Below are 26,280 nucleotides of genomic sequence, written 5' to 3' on the forward strand. Positions count from 1 at the left end.
TGAATTACACAGCATCTTAAATTCTCTTTATTAGGATAAAAACCATTCAATCTTGTGCCCATTATCTTAGATCATATAAAGGATTCCATCTCATATTATAGGACAAGAGATTTTACAATTTAAACTAATTGTTTGCTGAACTACTATTACTTTTTCAATCAAGCCACGGAAAATCAAAAGGTGTCTTTTTATCATTATTATTATTATTATTATTATAATTAATTAAGAAAAATTGTTACAAGGAAGTATCTTTCCCATTCTTGATCCGAAAGGAAGAGAGAATGGGTGATTTTAAAACCGAAAGAAGGGTGAGCTCCCATCAAAAAGTGTCATTTGAATATGTTTAATTAAACCACCATCTCATGTAAAAAAATGTCATTGTATATTAAAATGGGTGAAATATAATTTTAAATGAATGACCTCAATCGTGCCAAAAAAAAAAAGATACAGAAAGTTGTTGGGTGGTTTGAGGATGGTCAAACTGCTCATTTGGCCATGAGAGTGGTCAACCAGTCATGAAAGTAATTATCAAAATTCTTCGAACCACTCTATTGGATACGAGAATGGTCGGCCACTCATGGGAGCAGTCATCGGAAGTGGTCGGACTACTCCCATTGAGAGAGATTTGGTGATTACGACCACCAAATCCATCAACCACCCTAAAGGTGTCAAGATTTGTCGCGGGAACTTTCCGCAGCCGGTTTTGGCAAACCAACCCTTTGGCCTAAGGAGATAATTTGGCCACCCAATAGCTTATTAAAATGACCAGCCCAAATAACTTTCATCTAATGCAATACTAAATATCAACCCGGTTTTGAAACTTGTAATCAATGTTTATTCTAATCCGCCCTTAGCAGTTTCCTCATTACTATAAACCTTTTTGGGATACTTACGAATTCCCATGAACTAATTAACATCTGCTTCCACTGGAGATTGCTTTTAACGGAATCATGTGATTTTGATGGTCACCAAATCTGATTATACGAATTGAATATGTCGCTGAACTTTTGTACCAATATAGTAAGTAAAACGTTCTGTCATTTTTGTTTTCTTCTGTCAATCAAAGATTTGGGAAAATCACCCATCTTTGTGACGGAGCTACAGTGATGCTCATCGATCATATAAATAACATGACGAGAAGAAAAAAAAAAAAAAAAAAATCGGATTTGCAAGCCCTTTTCAGTAAAACAAGGTCCCTGAGAAACTTGGAAACAAATATGTGAGGAGAATCGGCTTTGGTGAAGTTCTCATGGCAGTGGAGCTGTCAAGGTTCAAGTGCCATTTTCTCAAAGCAGCAGAAGCTTTAAAGACTTCACACTTCTACATTGAAACGGCCATTCTAGATGCGGATGCTTCTTCTTCAAGTACCATTTACTGTACAATGACAGAATCAAAGCAGCCAAATGAATTCAACGATAAGAAGTAACTTGAAAAGCATAAATCTATAGTTTTTTTTTGGATAAATAGAATTTTTATTAACACAAAACAAAGAATACAATTCACACTAACCAAAGCTAGAAAGAATCAGCCAACAATTACACCGAAACTCCTAAAAGTCAACTATCTCAATCTCCCGAGAAAGAAGACACCAACAATTTCTATACAAACACATAAAAAACCAGCAACTATACAAACCACCACAACACCAAACTATCAACATATAGACATAACCGTGAACTGCAGATGAGGAGAAACAGCAGCAGCAACACAAAACAGCTCCGAAGACCAGCCACAGACACTCAAAGCATTAGGAGACAAACCAGGAAATTTGGAGAGATGCCCCAGCTACTGCATAAAGCCGCATTTTTATCATTCAAATTGAAAGTCCCTTTACCCACAACACGGTTCTGATTTCCCAACAAACTTTCTGCAGAATTCTATCCTCAGAGAGAGGATGGTTCCCAAATTGCCACTAAATATTATAAACTGAGGAACCCCAAGCAAGCTTACATAACACAACCTTCAAAAACTCTATACCTTCCATTTTTTTTAAGCCTTGACTAAGAATCTCATCCCAGCTCAAAGAAATGGAACTTCGGTGACATCACATCATCACCTCCCTCCACAATCTTTTACTAGAGTTACATTCAAAAAATAAGTAATCCCTGCTTTCAATGCAGCTTCTACAAAAATAACATTTTGTCTCACCTTTAGCCCCCATTTCAACAATCTTTAACGAGTGGATAAGCAGTACTTAATAGCCAACCATAAGAACAATGAGTTGTTAAGGATAGCCATAGAAAACCAAATCAGTTTATTCCAATCCACCTTAGGTAACTTCACTCTAATAGCATCCCAAGTATCCTTGCTGGAAAATTTATGAGTCTTAGAAGGCAACCAAATAGGAGCATCATGGGAGCCAATTTGTACATCCGGGAGCTTGCATTGTGTACCCACCAAATCCTCAAACCTAGCAGGAGCCCAATTCCAATCACCTCCTGAACGACACTTTCTCCTTGAGTCATAGATAACATGGTAACCATATATGTCAAAAAGGGACCCCATCCGGATGCCAAGAGTCCAACCAAAGAAAAATCTGACTACCATCCCCAATCATGAATATCATTAGAGGTTTTGCAATCCCCCTAAGTTTGAGAATCTTCCTCCAGCTCCAAGAAGCATTTTGAGGAATTTTTATCAATCAAAAACACCTCCGCTTTATCATATTACATTTAATCCAAGCAACCCAAAGAGACCCAAATTTAGTAAAAAGGGTCCAAATGTGTTGAGAATAGCAGCTCTATTCCAATCCACAAGCCTCTTCAACCCCTGCCCACCTACCCTTTTAGGGACACAAACAGAATCCCAAGACACCTTAGCCTTTCCAAAACTCTCCTCATTCCCATTCCATAACTACCTATTAAATTTTTTTTCAATAGCTTTAATCACCTTCTTCAGAAGAATAAAGATGTAAATCCAAAAATATGTATAGAATAGAGAAAAGAAGCTGTAACCTGCCAGCAAAGAAAAGATGCTTGGCTAACCAGGAGTTGAAATGGAAGCATATCTATATTTTTTTTGGTAAGTAATAATGCATTAAAGAGCGCAGAGGGGCGCAACCCAAGTACACAGGGGGTATACAAGAGAGCGGCTAAGTGGGGGAGAAAGAAGAAGAGAACATAAAGAGGAAATCAGGAAAATTAATCACTAAAGGAGCAAGCCAGCCTGCAGTCCATGTGAAAAGCGTGTACAAAAAGAAATGAACAAGGTCCTCAAGGTTTCTCGATAGATCTTCGAAGCATCTCGCATTCCTTTCCTTCCAAAGGCACCATAAAAGACACAGGGGAACCATCTTCCAAACCACGGCGCTACGGGTTCTACCGCCCGACCACCAACTAGCAAACATATCCTTAACACTTCTAGGCATAACCCAACACAAATTGAAGCGAGATAAAATAACATCCCACAACTTGCGCGCAACCCCACAATGAAGAAAAAGATGATCCACAGACTCCCCATCCGATTCACACATATAGCAACGATTAATCACTACAATACCTCTTTTCCGAACATTATCCAGAGTGAGTGATTTCCCAAGGGCGGCCGACCACACAAAAAACGTCACTCTCGAAGGAGCCTTGGTACGCCAAATACTTTTCCAAGGGAAGTGGTTGGATTATTTGGAGGCAAGCTTCCTATAAAAAGAGCGAACCTCAAACTTCCCTTTTCTCGAAGGGATCCACCACATCCGGTCCTCCCCAACCCCACGAATCGATAACGAATACAAGAACAAGAAGAAAGAGGCTAAAACCATCTCCTCCCAATCATGAATTCTGCAAGTAAAAGTTCATCCTTTAAGCCAGAGAAGAGTCTTGATTAGCACTAGAAAGACAAACCCTTTTGTTTTGTATGCAACAAAAAATTTAAATATAAGTAAAATGGCCATGTAAACAAACACTACAAATTCACATACTTTAAGAACTGAATCAAAACTCAAATTACTATGTAATCAGACATTCTCCCCTGACTTTTATCCCCTAAATATATTGTATCGAAAAACTGGCTAATATTCAAATATACTACTAGGAAAACAAAGAGATGATTTGCTTTAACCAAATATACATTAGTAGAAGTTCCAGTTTAGACAAGGTTAAGGATTCATTGAAGACCCACAATCATGCTTGGATCATGAAATCTTTCTTGTGTTAGAAAAGGCCATTCGCAGCACATGATTGTAACTATTCAACAGCACAGAATTTTAAATGTAAAGACAACATAACATTCACAATGTTTGGCACCTTATGACCATTTAGAGCCAACAATAACCAATTATTACTTGTGTAAATTGAAATGATCAAAGATAGAACGAAATACTAGAGATAAACAGGACACAAATGTGACTACATATTAACAGTAGAAAGAGATTCTACAGTCAGCAAAAGTTTGCAGTTTGAGAGGTCTACAATCATTTTGAACCAAGAGCAATCTGTAAAAAAGACTTTGGAAAGTACCCAATGCAGTTGGTAAAAGTAAGTTCTACCAGAAGCTATATCAGAATTTTGGCAGAATTCACCACACAGTTCATAATTCAATACCATGCTTTGCAAATAAAAAAAATCACCATACATAATTCTTTAAATTCACAAAGACCATTCACATTTCATTCAAAATTTATTCAAGATAGAAAAAAACTAGCAGTTTTGCAATGGTACGACTTCATTCAGTCATTCATAAAAGTGCCTATAACCTCTGAAAAAGCATACAAACATTGGAACATCCTACACAAGTAAATCTCCTTACAGGATCCAAGTATGAAAGATAGTATAGACTTGATACGGCCCAGAAAAACCAAAATAATCCGACATCAATAAAAAAAAATGATAAATATTGTAAGAGATATTTTTCCACTATTTTTTCCTTGGACTCACTCATATTTTAAATTGTACCCTCTGACCTCCTTTATCAATCGTGAGGGTTGAAAAAAAAAAAAAAGAGCATGAAAGAATAACTACACAATACAAATGGCAAATTAAGGAAAATGACAAAGATAAATTTGTTAGTCCTCCGGAAAACGGCATACTTCTTGTGTCAAATAACTTATTTCTGCCTCTATAAAAACAAATTGTCAGCTAAAACTATTAACTGGCTAAAGTAAACTAATTCTAGTAATCTTTAATAGAAATATTATGGTAAAGTTTGTTGAGTTACCACTTTTCACTTTGGAACAATTTTATGTCCTTCTGTTTGCTTTGACAGGAACTCATCCCTACAAAACAATGGCCAATACATCAAAGTAGTAAGTTAAAGTACAACAAAGACGCTATAACAATTATGTTAAGTAATTCATATGAATGAACGAACTAGACTGGCCATATTCATCAATTTATGAACCAAGTTAAACAAACTTAAACTCTTAAGAGAACCAGAAAAACTAAAGAGATCAACTGCTCATATAAAATTGGTAAACTATCCAGTCATTTGAGAAAGACAAACGCATCTATGAGAAAAGTTTGTGAAACCAGGTATAGAAATCAGCTTGAACAAAAACAAATAAATAACTCCAGTTTATGTGATCTCACATCTTCTTTCTATTGCTTTTCTTCTTTTCTTCTAGTGCTTGCTGTGTCAAGACTCCTTTCATCCATATTCCTTCATTATCGATACATCAACATAGTCATTACCGTAATTGCAAATAATGCATAGGCGCCCTTCCAAGACCCCAAGATCCATTTCAAAACCACCATCATCAAGATCAGGCTGTGGCACCATTAACCCCAATATCAAAAGCAACAATCATACAGTACCATCCAAACCCTCCAGGCACCACCCAAAGCAAAGAACCACTAGCAGGCGCACCATATCCGCTTCTATTAAAAAACAAAAAAAGAAGAGCTAACCAATCAAGATCTTCAAGCTCTAAACTTTTTGGGCCGGGGGGGGGGGGGGGGGGGGGGGGGGGAGAGAGAGGACTGGGGAGCCTGGAGTTGCAAAGAATATTACTAAAATTTTGTGCAAAATGTGTTACTAAAGTTCTGAAATAGATGTTATCTGCATCCCTTACATTTTCCAAAGAAATGTATGTTCCAGCCAAAGGCAAGAAAAATACACACTCCAAGACAGTGCCTACTTGCACTTTATGAATCAAACCTAATGCAAGCTGAAAATTATTCAAGGTGCAAAGAATCCAAGTTAGATGCTGCATATAGAAAATGGATAGACTAATCGTAATTGTCTTTACATAAAGGAGTTCTTTCCCTCCATTGAAAAATTAACTAACACAGAACTCAAAATAATTTAGTAAGTCTAGAGCATTCCAGCAGACATATACGTAACTCAAATAGCAAAACAGGCTCCAAAGCAGTTTTATATTACAATCTAAAATCAAACAGCTTGTTCTTCATTTACCACTTCCTCCATCGCTTCCACCAATAGATTAAGACCCTCCGCTGGATTACTTTTCCTGGCATAAACATAGACCAACAGACTTAGAAACTTAGTTAATCAAACAAAAAATTTCACTCAAATCATTCAAAATTTTACCTCTTCCTTTTGTTCCTCTTCTTCTGTCTCGGGTCAATCAATATATCACCATCGAGAAGAACAAGGCTTCCCACACAAGTGGCCGTCTGAAACGACTTAAGCATAGGACGAAACCTAACCCTCGTGCCCCTTTTCTCCTCTATGTCATACCAAAAGAGATAGGCAAAATCCTGCTCCATCAGAACCTTCTTGCCGTCCTTCGAGTACGCCAAAGGCTTACAGTACTCAAAAGTCCAAGGTACTGCGCCTTGCTCAATGGTGTAAAGACGAGCCCAAGAGCTGATTACCCCGTACTCCTTCATCACCCAAACATCGTTGCGTGTCACAAAGACATTCACACAAATACATAAACATCCTTTTAAGACCTCCAAACCGAGGACCGAATCATCGTCCGATTGAACTGGAATTGTATACTCTCTGAACTTCTCGGTGGCCAGATCGAAAGCGAGAAGGGTCTCTGAGGAGCGAGCCGGAGTCGGAGGACCAACTAGCCAATGGAAAGCACCGTTTAAGGACGCCGAACTCGAACGAGGACTTAATTCTTTAGGCCATTCCTCTTCAACTCTCTTCCAAGAATGCGCTCTCAGACTATATACCTTGAGTTCAAAGGCAAAGGCATTTGTAGCTTCAATCTTTTCAATCTTTCTATAGAACTGCACAACCCTCATCACCTTGTAGTCGTCGTTAACTGGGTCGTATCCGAAGGCCAAATCGGGCGACCCAGAACGACAGTCGGTGAATCCAGTAGGATTTTCTATCGGTTCAAAAGGCAATTTCTTGTACCGTCTGATCAATGGGTTCCAAATCGCAATTCCCCTCTCATAATCGTGGAGGCAAACCAATCCGTTGCAGTAATCCAATATTTGGGTGTACAGTTTTTCATTGCGAAGTGGCTGGCGGATCTTCGTGAGGGCTCTGTCAATCTGTTCGTCGTTAAAGCGCGCCCAGAAGCAATTTAGAGGCGGATCTACGTCGCACTCCTTGAATATAAGAGTACGTTCTCGATTGACGGCGATTGAGAGCTCAAGATGTCTCTGGATGAAATCTGTGTGGTTTATTAGCGCGTGCCATAGCTTTGAAACGCACTGAAAACGTATCAAAGGCTCAACGGGTAATCGGAGGAGTATTTCGTTGACTAGCTCTGACGGAAGACTCGACATGGACGATGTTTACTCTGGAGGCTATGCTCCTTGAGAAATTGGTAAAGTTCTGGCCTTCTTCGTCGGTGTGAGAGATAGTGGTTTCCAGACAAAAGTCAGCTTTCTAGTATTCGGATCTGACCCGGCTTTTGAAGCCCGTTTTCCAACAGTAAATGGGCTTTTTTATTTATAGAGTGCGAGTAATGTTTGAAATTATTTTTTTTTCTTATATTTATTTTTCAATATTGACTTGGCAAAACTTTTTAGGTCCGACCATCTAAAACTCTGATTTTATAAAGAGCTGAGTTTAGTAACACCGACTAGTTAAAATACACATATTAGCTAATACGATCACTTTTTTAAGCTAATCGAAATCTTTTGCTATTTATTATAGGACACTCGCTATATCATTTCTTTAATGGTTTTTATTTTCAAGATGGTGCATTGGTAAGAATATAATAAAAAATAATATTAAAATAAAGTAGAGAAACAAACAAATAGCTTTTTAAGAGCATTTACAATGGATGAGCCAAATTTTTATGCAAAGTGGCTCTTCAAAACTCATTTTATCTAGTTTAGCTAATGAATTTTTAATAGCTAATGACTGCGATTTCCCAATTTTTTTAATTTATAGATATAAATAAGAGCAAATAAATAAAAAAACACATTTATCTTGGAAATGGGCTTGAAAAGCACACTCACGGACAACAAAGACATCAATTCCCCAATATCTTTACGAGTGCATCTTCTGTGTGGTCATGACACAAAAAGGGACTTTTGTGCCACCAATTAGGAGGTGACACCTCAGCCCATTATACTTAACTTTCACTTAAAAAAAAAAAAAAGACACAACCACACTTAATCATGCCAAATATAAACAAAAAAAAAAATAATTAAAAACTAATTAATTTTTTTTAAAAAAGAATGTAAACACTTAGGGTGGCCCTGACCTCCTTCACTTATTATTGGTGCTCAGCCTTTGATATCTCTGCTGCAGTTATAGGGGTGCTTGAGAGAAAGATGAGAAATTTCATTTGGGGATCAAGTGATGATAGCAAGAAACTTCACCATTTGAAATGGGATATCTTGACTTCTCCTAAAGCAGAAGGTGGCTTTGGCATTACTCCATTCCATCTCTATGCCTCAAATTCATGTAGAGGGAGAAGGAAATGCTTGCTTTGAACGACCGCTTCGTAAAGTACCATCCGAGCTTGCAGAATGGAGGAACCAAAAGACCGACTTTAAACGGGTTCCACGAGAAAGAAGAACAAAGGCACATCACTACATATAAGATAAGAAATCGGGTTTGCTTTGGTGCCTACTCGCTTAGTTTAAGGAACATAGCAGTTGCCAGCATCTTTTTAGACCTCTGTTTCATGGAGGACACATTTGTCACCTCATAAGTTAGAAGTGTTAGCGTCATCAAACTATTTCCCTTTCGCTTATGGCCACTTATGTGATCACTCTTTGGATTGAATGACTGTAATAAGCTTAAGATTGCTGCTCTGAAAAACCAAAGACTGAACTTTTGCCTTAATGCGCCTACATAGGTTATCCCTGGCTTTGACACATCCTTTATATCATTCTATTTCGGATGTTAAGGAACTAGCACTCAGTCTTCTCAAAGTCATTATCTAGTAACTCTGAGGTAAGACAGAAGCTATCCTATGCTCATCGCTCGCTTCACCTCATTGATCCTTTCCATGGGTCTTGTCATGAGCTTAGCTAGGCATAGGGCTCGCTTCGCCTCATTGATCCTTTACACGGGTCTTGTCATGAGCTTAGTTAGGCATAGAGCTCCAGGCAACCGAATGATTTAAGTGGGCTAGCAGGGAGTCAACCATGGGGAATTGCACCGTGGGCTCAATCTACTTAACCTACCCTACCTTTAGCCCTCGGTATCATCGGCTTTAGCTTTTTTACCTATCCCATAGCCCTCCTTGCTCCCGTGCTTGGGAATCCATTCTTCCATAGTAGCTTGTCAGAGTGCATCATCAGGCTTAGAAATTTGAAATTCATCCCGAAGGCTTAAACCTATTCATCTATCATTTCCATCCCTCACTCCACTCTTCTCGGAAAAAGGTTCTCGTTCCCATGAATCCTGATCTGCCTGGCATTGATAGTGATTGATCGAATTCCTACTCTGGTGCTAAGAAGCTTTTAAGTTTTCTTTATCTCTTGTGCCTGATCCCTGTAACCTTTTGGATGACCTTCTATTGTGCACATATACATTGGTCCCTTAACCCCTTATTTAAGAGTTTAGTAATCCTGACCCTCGCTCGAATTAGAGAGTAATATGGGAGTGATATCTGGATCCTCACTTTTCGTCCCTGTCCATTCTTCTTTCCGTATCCATTGTTGGGTGGGTATCAATCTATCCATTCTCAGCCATCTACTGTCTACCTTCTTAAATATTAATAAAAAAAAGGAATGGACCTATCGGTAACTACAGGAAGAAAGAAGGCGAGCTATTACAACTTCATGCAGTCAAAGCTACTAATGCCACTTATGGCTAAAGCAGGCTGCTACTACTTACAGCTAATGAAGACCTTGGGAACTCAAGCACCTTCGGTGCCCTTTCTGTCAACATGGCATTTTGCAACATCTTTTCGATGGAGCGGATTTGCGAGCCCATTTTCTATTTTCTAATAGTAAGTGGGCTTTTATTTCTAACTCTAAATTCATCTCAAGTCTTGTTTAATATTCACGAGCTTCTTGATGCAAACTAGTCCGTTGCAATAGCCCACAATATGGGTTAACTTTCCTAGATGTCTTACTAGCTGGCAGATCTTCATGAAACCGTCAAACCGATCATCATCATTAAAGTGCACTAAGAGAAGCAATCCGACGGAGGATGCTTAAGGTCGGTGCCGCATTTCTGGACAATGAGTGTGCATTCTCCATTGGCCGCGATGGAGAGCTCAAGATGCATGTTGATGAAAACGGCGTCGTTGAATAGAGCGTACCATGTCTTTGAAATGCATTGTAAACGTAACAAAGACTTGACGGGTAATCGAAGAAAGTATTTCAGTTATTAGCTCTCGCAAGAGACTCAACATGAATGGGTAGCTTCGAAGGCGTAGCGAGTAGGCTATAGCCCTTCTTTATTGTTTCAAAAGAGACTTTTTTGGACAGAAAATTCTTACAAATTTGAGTCATTTGACTGTATGTATACATTCCCCTGCAATTCAATATTTAAAAAAGTGATATGTGTTCATTAACATATGATACGTACATATTTTGTTTCTCACATACTTAAAATAACACATCATTTTTTGAGTTGCATGAACTCTTGCAACCCATCAATTTATTGTCTTGTATATAATTGCTCATCCCAAAGGACACAAATTTCTAGCCTCTAAAAGCAAAATTATATATTAAAAAGCATGTGAGAAAACACTTCTTATTAAAAAAATATGTTTTTACCATGCTAAGAGACACATGTCTTTTAAAAGCACGTCCTATTAGAATTGAGATGAATATTTGTCTTTCCATCCTAATGGTTACCGTTCAATGTATAATAGACACAACAGTAAATAAATAAAAGAAAACGTTTTCTTTGTTAGTATTTTTTTAGATAGTATTCTTTATTTTTAATTTATTTTTTGTATGTTACATAAAATAAAAATAATTTTGAGAGTTTTATATCCTGAATTGTTTGTTATTTTTTTTATTTTTGTTAAAAAAAGTGTTATCTAACAAATGTCAATGCTCTGAATAGGTGTATTGCTTTAGAGTCTGTTTGAAATTGCCTTCAAGAAATATAGCTTTTGCTTTTTGGCAAAAGCTTCATTTTTAAACTTTTGACAAAAGTGAATTTTGACAATTTTTAAGCTTTTCCAAACCCTTAAAATTGTTTTTTTTTTTTTTTTTTTTCCAAACGAATACTTTTTTCTTCAAACGCTTTTTTAGTGTTAAACGCACTTTTAAAACCCTCAAACGCATTCTTAATCAGGCCCTTAGTCATTGGGCCTTTTGCTGAGAATGAAGAGGTATGGTCCTTTTACAAGTATAAGAAGGTAACATAATTTCAACTTTTTGAAGCCTATTCTTAATACACTGCTGCAAGTAGTACTCGTCAAGGCAACCCAAAGGTCTAAAACAGCCTGTGGCCCGAGCACTATCCCAGTGGTTGTGAAATTTGAGTCAACAAAACATTGGTGCTCTTGTAAAAGGCTACGTAAGTAATTCTCTCGATTTTATTTTATTATTATTTTTTTTTTCACTCTTGTATCCTTTTAAAAATGAAAATAATTTTTAAAATTAACATTTAATCAAAATTTAATAATAATCAATCAAAAGTCTAATAGTGATTGTAAGAGCCACATCATTTTTGAAGTGACACAAAAGTGACTTCTAACATTACTCATAAATTAAGGTGGAGGTGGAATGAAATAAGCATTTCTATTCATTTGTTTGGTAACAATAAATATACCCTAATTGGAATTGGACCGAAATTACAAAAAAAATCTTTTTTTTTTTTTTTTTTTTTTTCCTAAAACTCAAATTTAAAAATAAAATATATAAAAAAATTTTGATTTTTCTAGGAGGCCGCACCACCCCCAACTACGCTTGGGGGTGGCCAGACTGCAGAGGTGGTCGCAGCCACCCCCGACGTGACCAAGGCCGCAACGTGAATCGAAGGTGGCCTTGGCCACCCCAAATTCATCGAGAGTGGTGCGACCACCCCCAAGTTCTACGGTGAGCAACCAGCCACCCTTAAGTTTAAGGGTTATTTATTTATTTTTATTTTTTGGGGTTGAAGAAATCAAATATGATTTTTTTAAAAAAACAAATTGTGTCTATTTCTTTAGGAATAACTATTTCTCTCTCTCTTTTTTTTTTTTAGAGGAATATGTATTCCTCTCGGTAAGTGAATAGTTATTCCCATGAGTCTATTATTAGGAAAAAGTCCATACCAAACAAAAAAATGATTATTCTATAAAAATAGTTATTTCATTCCAGAGGTCTACTCTGCGAACCAAACGAGACCCAAGGCTACTATAGTAGTGTGTTACTAATAGTAACATATGTACTAAGTTTATTATTTTTGACTACAGGCTTCTCAATTACATTCTCATTGGTTTGATTGTATATTCTTTCTTTATATTATTTAAATATTATTTCTTATCATTTCGGTATTTTTAAATACTAATACATTAATGCATAAGATAATAAAGAAAGAGAGATGTGGGTGAGAGAGAAAAAAACATAAAATACTTGCTTATTAATAATTCAAAGTAGTTTGCATTTTGTACAGAGAATCAAATGAACACCTTATTTAAGGTATCATTGCACAGAGTAATGCTAAGTACCATCTTTTTATCCTCCTAAAATTCTCCTAAAGCTGATGTGCCTTTCAAAATCACCATTAAATTTTAGATGAATTATACTTAAATTTTGATCCAATGGTAATTTTGAAAGTCACATTAACTTTAGAAGGATAAAAATTTTAACTATCATTACTCCATTGCATAAACCATTGTGAGTCCTCTCAGCAACTCAAGACACATCGGCAAATATTCTGGTTTGGTGAAAGTCCACATACCGGCAGAGCTATCAGGGTTCAAGTGCCATTTTCATACTATGCTTCTTCAAGAAACGCTCCCTTCTTGATGCGGATGCGTCTTTAGGTGCCATTTACTTACAAGGACGTGTGAGAGGCCTGTTTTCTAACATATCGTGTCGGATGCACACATTAAACATAATCAAAGCAGACAAATGAATTCAACGATAAGAAGCAACTTGAAAAGCATAAATCTATTGTCCCCAACCAAATCAAAAAAGTTCATCCTTTAAGCAAGAGCTAGAGGAGCCTTAATTAGTAGTACAAAGGCATAAACTGCTGATCTTCAAAAGACATTCAGGTTCCAAGATGACAAACCCTTTCGTCTTGTATGCAACAACATATTCAAATATGGTAAAACGGCCACGTAAACCAACACAACACATTCACATGCTTTAAGAATTTAATCAAAACTCAAAATATGTAAGGAAAGAACCATCCTTTTAGTTTTAGAACCACCCTCCTTTTCTACTAGGATAGGCATAATTTTGAGCTGTTAGAATATTAATTTAAATAGTTAAATCCACGATAATTTAACATATATGTTGGTGTTGCTTCTCAACTGCTCAAAATATTTGGGACAATTAGTATGTAAACAGACATTCCCTCCCGATTTTTATTCCCTATATATTGTTTTGAAAAATTGGCTAATATTCAATGCTACTAGGAAAGCAGCGATATGATATGCTTTTGCCGAATATATATATATATATACATTAGTAGAAGTTCTGGTTCGGGCAAGGTAAAGAGTTCATTGAAGATCCATAACCATGCTAGGCAAAGAAATCCTTCTTCTGTTAGTCCCAAAATGCACATGCAGAAGGCCATTCGCAGCACATGATTGTAACTATTCAACAGCACAGAAATTTAAACTCAAAGACAACATCACATTCACAATGTCTGTCTCCTTATGACAATTCCAAGCCAACACTAATAAATTGAAATAATCAAAGAACGAAATACTAGAGTTAATTATAAACAAGACACGAGATTCTACAACCAACTTTTTTCCTGGGACACACTCATATTTTTAATTGCAACCTGTGACTTCCTTTATCAATTCCGAGGGCTAAAAAAAAAATGAAAGAACAACTAGTATGACTCAAGGAAAATGACAGAGAAATTGTCAATCCTCTAGAAAACAGTGTACTTGTTATGTCAAACAACTTATATCTGCCTCTTTTAAAACAAATTGTCAGCTTAAACTATTAATGAGGTAAGATAAACTAATTCTAGTAATCCTTAATTGAAATATTATATATGGAAAAGTTTGTTGCTTTACCACTTTTCACTTTGTGCCCATTTTTCTCCTCCTGTTTGCTTATAGAGTCAGTTTAAAGCCTTTTGACAGAAAATCATCCCTGCAAAACAATGATCAATCCATCAAAGTAGTAAGTTAAACTAAAACAAAAATAAGTAGATGCTATATAGCAATCATATTGAGTAATTCAAAAGAGTGAAACAAACCAGACAGGTCATATACATCAATTTTTTTAAACAAACTTGAACTCTTAAGAGAACCAGAAAATTAAACTAAAGAGATCAACTGCTCACGTAAAATTGGTAATAAACCTATCCAGTCAATCGAGAAAGACAAATGCATAACCAGGTATAGAAATAAGCTTGAACAAAAAGTAAATAAATAACTCAATTAAGTTTATGTTGTCTCACATCTTCTTTCTATTGCTTTTCTTCTTTTCCTCTGGCGCCGGTTGCTGTGTCTTCCCATCCAGTCCACCACCACCTAAGGGAACAAGGCTTTCCACATAAACATCCGCATTGAATGAATTTGGAGCCCCCTCAATCCTCACTGTCTTGGCTCTCCTCCTCCTCAAATCATACCAAAGGAGCTTTTCCTTGTCCAATTCCAAAAGAACCTTGTCCTTGTCACCACTCTTAGAATAAGCTAAAGGCATCACCTGTCCAAAATCCCTGTTCAAACTTGACTGTGAAACCTTAAACAATTTAGTCCAAGACTCCTTTAATCCATATTCCTTCATCAGCCATACATCAACAAAATCATTACCGTAATTGCAAATCATGCATAGGCGCCCTTCCAAGACCCCCAGATCCATTACAAAACCGCCATCGACACGATCAGGCTGCGGTACAATTCGAAACTCCTCAGCTACAAGATCAAAAGCAACAATCATACAGTAGCATCCAAACCCTCCAGGCACCACCCAATGCAAAGCACCACCAGCAAGCGCAGCATACCCTCGTCTATAAAAAAGAAGGTAACCAAGCTGAAACAGATAACGAATATAATTGGGTATGTCCTTGATTCCTCTCCAAGAGTTAGTCTTCAAGCTATAAACTTTAACCTCAGCCGAGAAAAACCCATTATCACCAACAAACTGCACCATCCTCACCACCTTGTAGTCATCGCTAATGGGGTCGTGCCCAAATCCATAAAAAGTAAAACGACGAGGTTTAACATTTACATAACCTTTAGGAGCCTCAACCGGCATAACAGGCAGTATCTGGTGCTTTCTCGTTGATGGGTTCCACAAAGCCATTTCTTCTTCAGAGTTACACACAGCCAACATGCCATTGCAAGAGCCAAAAACGTCGGTTACACCCCAGATCACATTCAATGGGGGATTGAGTTCCGTGGCGGTGCGAAGCGAATCGAGCTCAACGGAATAGAGGTACCAATTTTTGAGAAGGAGGCCGAGATTGGACTTGGTGGCAAGGGAGTGGCTAAGGTGAATCTTAATGAAATCTGGACTGTCTATTTGGGAGCACCAACGCTTGGATGCGCATCTGAACCGTAGAAGCGTCTTCACCGGAAGTTGGCATAGGATGTCGGTGATTACATCGGACGGGAAGTTAAGGCCTAGCTTGAGGTTTGGCATATCAGACGGTGGATAAGGTTGGCTGTCTGGCTGGGTTTTGGGTCGGGAGATATCAGATATGGATGAAGAAGCAGTTTCCGGTGCTTTCGAGAGAGCCTTAAAGCGTACGTCTAACGTGGCGACTCGTGACTTGTACTAAAGGAGTGTTTAAAGGAAAGGTTTGGGCCCATGAAATCGTACGGCTATGGTTCTATTGAAAATGAAAGTGACCGCGTGTCAACACCGTTGAAGTTTAGTAGTTGAGTAATGCTTTTGATTTGTTTGGTCAGACGACACCTGTCATATTTTAAGGGGAAAACTTCACTAAGGACTCCCAAATTTTTACCCGTTTTGAAATACTCCCCTGAACTTTCAATTGCTTTCAATTTGGAACCCTCCGTCAAATTTTAAACGCCATATGACGTTTATACACCTGACTTTTGTATAAAATTTCAACTTCTAAAACGTTTTTTTATTCTTAAAAAAAAACAAAAATCAGGAATATTTTGGTCTTTTTTTTTAAATTTTTAACGGCTAAAATTAATGGAAGGGTCCAAGTTGAGAGCAATTAAAAGTTCAGATGACTAAATTGAGAGATTTTGAAGTTCAGGGGGTATTTCAAAACGGATAAAAATTTGGGGGTCCTTAGTGAAGTTTCCCCTATTTTAAAAGATTTGTTTGAAAACACAATAAAGATTGGGATGATATATTTTAATATTATTTAAAAGAGTTTAGTTGAGTATGATTTGTTTTTATATATATATATATATATATATATATATAGGTGAAAGTTGTATCATATCTTGAAATTTATAATTAAGAAAACATATTATATAATATAAATTTATTTATTTCGAAAAACCTTAATAGATTTAAAACTTAAAATGGTTGTATAACCCTTTAGATTTGTCGAGTGGCTACATGGTTATCCCTTCTATGCTTTAGTTGGCCACAGCATGTGCGTGGACCCAATACCTAATGGGTGGCAGATGGACCAACCCCGAAGGGAAAATCTTTACCCTCGCAACCCATCACGGCTAGAATCTCTCCTTATAACCCATTGCGAAGGAGATCTTTAAGCTCGGGCTTCGGATGGGTCTTTGCCACACATTGAAGGTGGGATTTCCCATACCTCCCTTATAATGTTTAGCTTTTTTGTTTTTTAATTTTAAATAATGTTGATGTAGTAGAATAATGTAGCATGGGAGACCCTTGTCATGCCCTACCTTGACATTATATGCTGTTCAACATGAGCCATCCTCCAGTTTTTGAAAGGTCAAATTGGCCACTCCAACTAACCAAGAACTCCACTCGGCATTACCCACTACAGAAACCAAATCACTAATCTATGCCTCAAATCCAGAATCCATTCTCAGTGAAGTCCATCTTACTGATCAAGAACGAAGGAATCTCAAACTGCCCCCCATACACAAAGTCCCATTCGCACAATTTTTCTTTATGTCATTTTCTCTGAGGTAAAAAATTTCAAAATTCAACAACAATGTAATTTGCTCTATAATCGAACATCACCACCCATTCTTAATGCAATCATTTATAACTAGGCCTGCACCTCAAAACCAACCTAAATGGCAACCGGAACCAATTATTCTGCATGCCATTTTGTCACATTCCAACGAAAATTCACAGTAGATAGTTCAAAGTCAGTTATAACAATCAAATTTCAGATAAAGAAAAAGTAAATTCCAGCATCAAAATCGACAGATGTCATACAACCTTGTGGATTTAGAGAGGAATACAAACATATTTCGTATGTACATGCTTCAAAACCACAGTAACTACAAGTACACAACACCTTACACAAGTGGACAATATATGGCACTATTCAGGAAAAAACCTGAAAAAGTATACTCATTCTAGTAAAGGCATTTGGTACACATCGTTGGGATTATTGTTTCCTCCAATCTTCAAGCATTCTCAGCTGATCAAGCATAGCTCTCTCCCTTCACTTTTCACCCTACGAAGAATAAAGGGGCAAAGATAAGTTGCTTATGTGACAGTAAAATTAAAAGAAACAGATGGGGCACCTTCTTTTTGAAAAGAAGAGAAGGGAAGGGTGGTTGATTAAACAAGTTTAAGAAATATTGGCAAAGATAAGTTGCTTATGTGACAGTAAAGTTAAAAGAAACAGATGGGGCACCTTCTTTTTGAAAAGAAGAGAAGGGAAGGGTGGTTGATTAAACAAGTCTAAGAAATATTGGCTCTAGAGAGGGGCAACCTCCCCAAGGACCTAAATACCCTCTGAACCTCATTCTAAAATGCAAGTGTGAAGAAGAAGGTGCCCTTAATTCTAGATGGCACACTTCTTGAAAGAAGAAGATAATAATTTGATTCACCAAACCCTGCCCTAAATACACTTAAATTGAGCATTGCAACCTTATTTTAGACCAAAAGAAGCAAGTTCTGCATCCCTATATTTTCGAAAGAAATATACATCCCAGCCAATGGCACGAAGAAAGACACATTGACACAATATTCAAATACAATGCCTACTTGCACTTTATGAATCAAAGCTCTGAAAAATATTTAAGGTGCAAGCTAATGCATACAGAAAATGGATGGTTGTATTTGGATAAAGAAAATCTTTGCCTCCATAGAACATTTAACCAACACAAAACTTAAAATAGTTTAATAAGTATAGAGAATTCCAGCAGAGATAGACATAACTCGGAATATTGCTGAAGCAAAAAAATTCTACATGATATAAAATTCCCAAGAAAATGAGTTGTACCAAAATGGGCTCCAAAGCAGTTTTCCTTGCAATCGAATATCAAACAGCTTGTTCCTCATTTATCACTTCCTCCTCGATCGCTTCCATCAACAGATTAAGGTCATCCGCTGGATTATCATACCTAGCACAAACATAGATCAACATGAGTTAAAAACCAAGTCCTTAATATTAAGCTAAAGAATTAATCAAACAAAAAATTACACTCAAATCAGTTAAAATTTTACACGCTATCACCGTCGAGAAGAACAAGGCTTCCCACACAAATGGCCGTCTCAAACGAATTAGGCATACCATCCAACTCAACACTCGTGCCCCTTTTCTCCTCTATGTCATACCAAAAGAGATATTCAAAATCTTGCTGCATCAGAACCTTCTTGCCGTCTTTCGAGTACACCAAAGGTTTACAGTACTCAAAAGTCCAAGGGACTGCGCCTTGCACAATGGTGTAAAGACGAGTCCAAGAGCCGACTACCCCGTACTCCTTCATCACCCAAACATCGTTGAGTGTCACACCGACATTTAGGCAAACACATATACATCCTTTCAAGACCTCCAAACCGAGCGTTGAATCGTCGTTTGGTTGAACCGGAATTGTATACTTTCTGAACTTTTCGGTGGCTAGATCGAAAGCCAGAAGGGTCTGCCGGTACCGGGGCCCATTAATAGGATCAACTAACCAATGGAAAGCACCGTTTAAGGACATCGAACTCGAATAAGGACTGGCTGGACTGAACTCTTTAGGCCATTCCTCTTCAACCGTCTTCCAAGAATGCGCTCTCAAACTATATACCTTGACTTCAATGGCACTTTTAGCATCAATCTCTGTATTGAACTCTACAACCCTCATCACCTTGTAGTCGTCGTTTACTGGGTCGTGTCCGAAGGCCACATTGGGCAACCTAGACATACAATCGGTGAATCCTACCGGCTCAAAAGGCAACGTCTTGTACCGCCGGATTAATGGGTTCCAAATAACAATCCCTCTCCCATAGTTGTGGATGCAAACCAGTCCGTTGCAGTAGTTCACGATTTGGGTGTTATGTCCTGCATTGAGAAGTGGCTGATGAATGTTCACGAGCGCTTCTTCGAATCGATCGTCGTCGTTGAAGCGCACTCCTGAGAAATTCCGCGGCATTTCTCCCTCGTAATCCATGACTATGAGATGGCGTTCTCTGTTGGCCGCAATGGAGAAGTCGAGATGAATGTTGATGAAAACTCGGCCATTGATTTGTGCCTGCCATGGCTTCGAAACGCATTGGAAACGTACCAGGCTCTTCACGGGTAATCGCAGAAGTATTTCGGTGATCAAATCGGGCGGGAGAATCGACATTTACGGAGTTTATTGAGGTGGCGGAGGAGATGAGTAAGTTGGAACGCGTAGAATACCCGCTACCCAGCGCGAATTTCAACTCCGAACCGCCAGCAAATGGATCATGTAGAAACAGAAATGTTCTTTCTTGATTCTTCTAACCTCTTTTCCATCACAGCAAATGGATCTGTTAAGAGACACCTGTCTTTTAAAAGCACGTCCTATTAGAATTGAGATGAATATCTCTCTTTCCATCCTAATAGTTACTGTTCAATGTACAATAGATACAATGGTAAATAAATAAAAGAAATCGTTTTCTTTGTTAATATTTTTTGAGAGTATTCGTTATTTAAAAAAAAATGTTTTGTTGTGATATAAAGTACAAATAATTTTGAGAGTTTTATATCTTGAGTCGTTTGTTATTTATTTTTAAAAAAGTGTTATCAAGCAAATGTCAATACTCGGAATGGGTGTATTGCTTTAGAGTCAGTTTGAAATTGTATTTGAGAAATATAACTTTTAAGTTAAAAAAAAAAAAAAGACTTTTTGGTAAAATCTTGATTTTTAAGTTTTTGCCAAAAGTACATTTTGACAATTTTTAAGCCTTTTTAACCTTTAAAATTGCTTTTTTTTTTTTTTTTATCAAACGAATATTTTTTTCTTCAAACAGACTTTTTTAGTATTAAACGTACTTTTAAACCCTTCAAACACATTCTCAAATAGACCCTCAGTCGGGTCTTTTGCCAAGAATGAAGAGGTATATATGGTCCTTTCACAAGTGTAAGAAGGTAACATAATTTCAACTTTTTGATGCCTATTCTTAATACACTGCTGCAAGTAGTACTCGTCAAGGCAACCCAAAGGTCCAAAACAGCCTTTGGCCCGAGCACTTATCCTAGTGGTTGTGAAATTAACAAAACATTTGGTGCTCTAAAAGGCTACAGAAGTCATTATAAAATTCATTTTTCTGTCACTCTTGTATTTCTTTAAAAATGAAATAACTTTTAAAATAAACATTTTATTAAGATTTAATAATGATTAATCACAAATTTAATAGTAATTTTAAGTAGGGTTAGGTATCGGTCGGTTTGGACCGGTTAATGGGCTTATCGGTCGGTTAACCGATAAGCTATCGGTTAACCAAGTCCTAACCGATTACCGACCGATAAGAAGTGTTAACCGAAAATTATCGGTCATATCGGTAATCGATTAACCTGTCGGTTAAATCGGTTTGGGCTTTTGTGGGCTTTTTATTGGGCTTCTATTAGTTGCTAATTTGACCAAAAATTAATTGTTTTGGAGCCCAAAATACGTTTTGTTGGGCTAAAGCCTAAAATAACTTATTAAAAATTAGTTATTTTAGAGTATATTTTTGGCTAAAATAGCTTATCGAAGCTTTTTTTTTTTTTTTTTTTTTTTTTTCATATTGATCCACTACAATAATAAATATAAAATTCTAAAAAATTAAAAATTAAAATAGCTTACCGGTTATATCGGTTTTTCGATCAAAAAATTTTAACCGACCGATAAGCTTATTGGTATAAAATTTTTAACCGATTACCGATCGATAACTATCGGTTACGGTTAATATCAGTTCGATTAAAGTTGGTAATCGGTTAATCTGCGCATCCCTAATTTTAAAACACATTATTCTTAGAATGACACAAAAATGACTTCTAATATTACTCATAAAACATGGTGGAATGGAATAAGCATTTCTATTCCATTGTTTGGTAACAATAAATATACCATAATTGGAATTGGACCAAAATTATCAAAAAAATCCTTTTTAAAAAAATCAAATTTAAAAATAAATAACAAAAAAAATTGATTTTCCTAGGTGGCCGCATCCACCCCTAAGAGACTGCAAAGGCGGTCGCGGCCACCCCCGACGTGAATCGAAGGTGGCCTTGGCCACCCCAAATTCATCGAGGGTGGTGCGACCACCCCCAAGTTCTACGGTGGGCAGTTGGCCGCCCTTAAGTTTAACAGTTATTTATTTATTTATTTATTTTTAGGGTTGAGGGGTTGAAAAAAAATAATTAAAAAAAAAATTGTGTCTATTCCTCAATGAGTAGCTATTCTCTCTTTTTTATTTTTGTTAGAGGAATAGGTATTGCTCTTCGTAAGTGAATAGTTATTCCCACGAGTCTATTCCTAGGAATACGTCCCTTTTGTAAATCTTACTTGCGGTGCGTGAGGCCTCTTTCTCACTGCTCCACCTCCATCCACCACCTACGCTGATTTTCTGGTTCCCTCAGCGGCTCGTGGCCCTGTGCGTCTCCGACAACTCCGACGTTGCTGTTTTTTGAACATTTTACTCTGCTTTTTATCTTGTATTTTTATTCTGTAACGTTGTTGTATTGCTTTCTGTTAAACTCAATCTGATTAGGCTTTAGACTCTTCGTAAGTGAAGTGGATATGTTTTTCTTTTCTTTTTGGAAACCTTTTTTCCACTGTTACTATGCATCTAAATCACCATGGCTTTTTCGAAAGTCTGTTTAGATGCTTGATAGGGGTATTCGTACTCCCGATGGTAGTATCCATCAGATTGCGTCGCGGCAAAGGTCTTCTCGAGTTGCATTCGCAGATGACTTCTAGCTTTACCTACTTTAAGGAGTTTGTAGTCTGTTTGGATTGGGCTAATCTATCTAAGCTTGTTAGTTTTATATGTATGTCCAATAACCTTTTTTTTGCTTTAATGGATATTCGGTTTGTTACCCCCTCCCCCCAAAAAAAAGGTCTCTACAAAAAAAGGTCTCTACCTAAAAAAAAGAAAAAAAAAATGATTATTCCATAAGAATAGTCATTTCATTCAAGAGGTCTACTCCACAAACCGAACGGGGCCTAAGTCTACTATAGTAGTGTGTTATTAATAGTAACATATGAATTAAGTCTATTATTTTTAACTAATGGCTTTTCAATTGCATTCTCAACGATCCGATTGTCTATTCTTTCTCTATAATATTTAAATATTATTCTCTTATTATTTTTGTATTTTTAAATACTAATACATTAATGCATAAGATAATAAAGAAAGAGAGATGTGAGTGAGAGAAAAATAAAATAAAGGGTTAAATACTTAATTCCCCCCTGGAGTTTGACAACTTTATTTTTTTCCTCTCTGATTTCATTTTTATCACAGGACCTCCCTGGGGTTTTAATAAAAACCAAGTTAGTTCATCCGTTAGTTGACCATTAGGACTAACACGTGAACTAATCAGATATTGACACGTGGCACCCATTTAATTTTTTTTTTTAAATTAAAAAAATGTATATATATATAAAGGAAAGCCATGGGGGTGGCCTGGCCACCCCCATTTGGCCAGATGGGGGTGGCTGGTGGTTAGGGGTGGTTTCGGCCACCTCCAAGGCTCCTCGGCCACCCCCTGGTGGCCACCCCCAAATGGCCAAGGAGCCACCCCCAATTGTTTTTCTTTTCTTTTTTGTTTTGTTTTGTTTTTGTTTTATTTTGTTTTATTTTTATTTTTTTTCGAAAATACATTTTTAATTTTTTTTTTTTTAAAAAAAAATTAAATAAGTGCCACGTGTTAATATTTGATTGGTCCACGTGGAATTCTGTTAAGTCAACTAACGGTCAACTGACGGAGGACTAACTTGGTCTATTATCAAAACCACATGGACCTCCTGTGATAAAAATGAAACTCCAGGGGAGAAAAAATAAAGTTGACAAACCCTAAGGGGGTCTGAGGTATTTAACCCTAAAATAAAATACTTGCGCATTAATAATACAAAGTAGTTCAAATGTAAAATGCATTAACTTGTACAGAGAATCGAATGAACACCTTGTTTAAGCTTTTGATTAGTCATTTTACATCATTGCATAAGCCATTGTGAGTCCTCTTAGCAACTCGAGACACATCGGCAAATATTTTGGTTTGGTGAAAGTTCACATACTAGCAGAGCTGTCGGGGTTCATGTGCCATTTTCTTACTATGCTTCTTCAAGAAACGCTCACTTCTTGATGCGGATGCTTCTTCAAGTGCCCATTTACTTACAAGGACGTGTGAGAGGCCTATTTTCTAACATATTGTGTCTGATGCACACATTAAACATAATCCAAGCAGACAAATGAATTCAACGATAAGAAGCAACTTGAAAAGCATAAATCTATTGTCACCAACCAAATAAAAAAAGTTCATCCTTTATGCAAGAGCTAGAGGAGCCTTAATTAGCAGTACAAAGGCATAAACTGCTGTTTCTCAAAAGACATTCAGTTTCCAAGATGACAAACCCTTTCGTCTTCTATGCAACAACATATTCAAATATGGTAAAATGGCCACGTAAACAAACACAACACAACACAACACATTCACATGCTTTAAGAATTTAATCAAAACTCAAAATATACAAGGAAAGAACCATCCTTTTATTTTTAGAACAACCCTTTTCTACTAGGATAGGCATAATTTTGAGCTGTTAGAATATTAATTTAAATAGTTAAATCCACGATAATTTGACATATATGTTGGTGTTGCTTCTTAGCTACTCAAAATATTTGGGACAATTAGTATGTAAACAGACATTCTCTCCAGATTTTTATTCCCTATATATTGTTTTGACAAATTCGCTAATATTCAAATATGCTACTAGGAAAGCAGAGATATGATTTGCTTTTGCCGAATATATATATATATATATATAGAAGTTCTGGTTGGGGCAAGGTTAAGAGTTCATTGAGGATCCATAACCATGCTAAGCAAAGAAATCCTTCTTCTGTTAGTCCCAAAATGCACATGCAGAAGGCCATTCGCAGCACATGATTGTAACTATTCAACAACATAGAAATTTAAACTCAAAGACAACATCACATTCACAATGTCTGTCTCCTTATGACAATTTCATGCCAACACTAACAAATTGAAATAATCGAAGAACGAAATACTAGAGCTAATTATAAACAAGACACGACATTCTACAACCAACTTTTTTCCTGGGACAGACTCATATTTTTAATTGCAACCTGTGACTTCCTTTATCAATTCGGAGGGTTAAAAAGAAAATGAAAGAACAAGAAGTTTGTTGCTTTACCACTTTTCACTTTGTGCCCATTTTTCTCCTCCTGTTTGCTTATAGAGTCAGTTTAAAGCCTTCTGACAGAAAATCATCCCTTCAAAACAATGATCAATCCATCAAAGTAGTAAGTTAAACTAAAACAAAAATAAGTAGATGCTCTATAGCAATCATGTTGAGTAATTCAAAACAGTGAAACAAACCAGACTGGTCATATACATCAATTTTTTTAAACAAACTTGAACTCTTAGGAGAACCAGAAAATTAAACTAAAGAGATCAACTGCTCACGTAAAATTGGTAATTAACCTATCCAGTCAATTGAGAAAGACAAATGCATAACCAGGTATAGAAATAAGCTTGAACACAAATAAATAAATAACTCAATTAAGTTTATGTTATCTCACATCTTTCTATTGCTTTTCTTCTTTTCCTCTGGCGCTGGTTGCTCTGTCTTCCCATCCATTCCACCACCACATCCGCATTGAATGAATTTGAAGCCCCCTCAATCCTCACAGTGTTGGCTCTCCTCCTCCTCAAATCATACCAAAGGAGCTTTTCCTTGTCCAATTCCAAAAGAACCTTGTCCTTGTCACCACTCTTAGAATAAGCTAAAGGCATCACCTGTCCAAAATCCCTGTTCAAACTTGACTGTGAAACCTTAAACAATTTAGTCCAAGATTCCTTTAATCCATATTCCTTCATCAGCCATACATCAACAAAATCATTACCGTAATTGCAAATCATGCATAGGCGCCCTTCCAAGACCCCCAGATCCATTACAAAACCACCATCGACATGATCAGGCTGTGGTACAATTCAAAACTCCTCAGCTACAAGATCAAAAGCAACAATCATACAGTACCATCTAAACCCTTCAGGCACCACCCAATGCAAAGCACCACCAGCAAGCGCAGCATACCTTCTTCTATAAAAAAGAAGGTAACCAAGCTGAAACAGATAACGAATATAATAGGGTATGTCCTTGATTCCTCTCCAAGAGTTACTCTTCAAGCTATCACTTTGAGTTGCAGGAACTCTTACAACCCATAAAATGTTTGTCTTGTATATAATTGCTCACCCCAAATGAAACAAATTTCTAGCCTCTAAAAGCCACATTATACATTATGTTAACCAAGGTATCTCTACCGTGAATCATGCAGCAAC

At 36.9% G+C, this 26,280-nt stretch overlaps 3 protein-coding genes across 10 annotated transcripts; all 3 read right to left on the reverse strand.

Annotated features, from left to right (window-relative positions):
* Window positions 1–1,000: 1,000 nt before the first annotated feature.
* Window positions 1,001–7,746, reverse strand: LOC132170421 (F-box protein CPR1). 8 transcript variants are annotated; one of them, XM_088519077.1, is made up of 5 exons: window positions 6,481–7,746; window positions 6,346–6,400; window positions 5,520–5,807; window positions 5,149–5,206; window positions 1,001–1,374 (listed from the first exon to the last, which is right to left on the reverse strand). In XM_088519077.1, exons 1-3 carry the CDS (start codon window positions 7,638–7,640, stop codon window positions 5,784–5,786), a joined length of 1,239 nt encoding a protein of 412 aa, XP_088375203.1. In that variant the 5' UTR covers window positions 7,641–7,746; the 3' UTR covers window positions 1,001–1,374; window positions 5,149–5,206; window positions 5,520–5,783. The 8 variants fall into 8 exon arrangements, with proteins under 8 accessions (XP_088375203.1, XP_059437385.1, XP_088375194.1 ...); XM_059581402.2 differs by having other exon boundaries at window positions 1,001–1,358; window positions 6,002–6,400; window positions 6,481–7,745; XM_088519068.1 differs by having other exon boundaries at window positions 6,002–6,400; window positions 6,481–7,745.
* A 5,068-nt stretch (window positions 7,747–12,814) lies between these two features.
* Window positions 12,815–16,151, reverse strand: LOC132171922 (F-box protein CPR1). Its single transcript, XM_059583337.2, has 3 exons — window positions 14,857–16,151; window positions 14,468–14,546; window positions 12,815–13,291 (listed from the first exon to the last, which is right to left on the reverse strand). The coding sequence occupies exons 1-2, from the start codon at window positions 16,041–16,043 to the stop codon at window positions 14,507–14,509; spliced, it is 1,227 nt and encodes a 408-aa protein (XP_059439320.1). The 5' UTR covers window positions 16,044–16,151; the 3' UTR covers window positions 12,815–13,291; window positions 14,468–14,506.
* Window positions 16,152–17,723: 1,572 nt separating this feature from the next.
* On the reverse strand, window positions 17,724–20,245 carry LOC132172104 (F-box protein CPR1-like). Its single transcript, XM_059583553.2, has 3 exons — window positions 18,996–20,245; window positions 18,772–18,892; window positions 17,724–17,997 (listed from the first exon to the last, which is right to left on the reverse strand). The coding sequence occupies exons 1-2, from the start codon at window positions 20,099–20,101 to the stop codon at window positions 18,811–18,813; spliced, it is 1,188 nt and encodes a 395-aa protein (XP_059439536.2). The 5' UTR covers window positions 20,102–20,245; the 3' UTR covers window positions 17,724–17,997; window positions 18,772–18,810.
* Between the last annotated feature and the right edge of the window lie 6,035 nt (window positions 20,246–26,280).

Source organism: Corylus avellana, chromosome 1, assembly GCF_965113065.1.
Source record: "Corylus avellana chromosome 1, dhCorAvel1.hap1.2, whole genome shotgun sequence".
NCBI classification, from domain to species: Eukaryota; Viridiplantae; Streptophyta; class Magnoliopsida; order Fagales; family Betulaceae; genus Corylus; species Corylus avellana.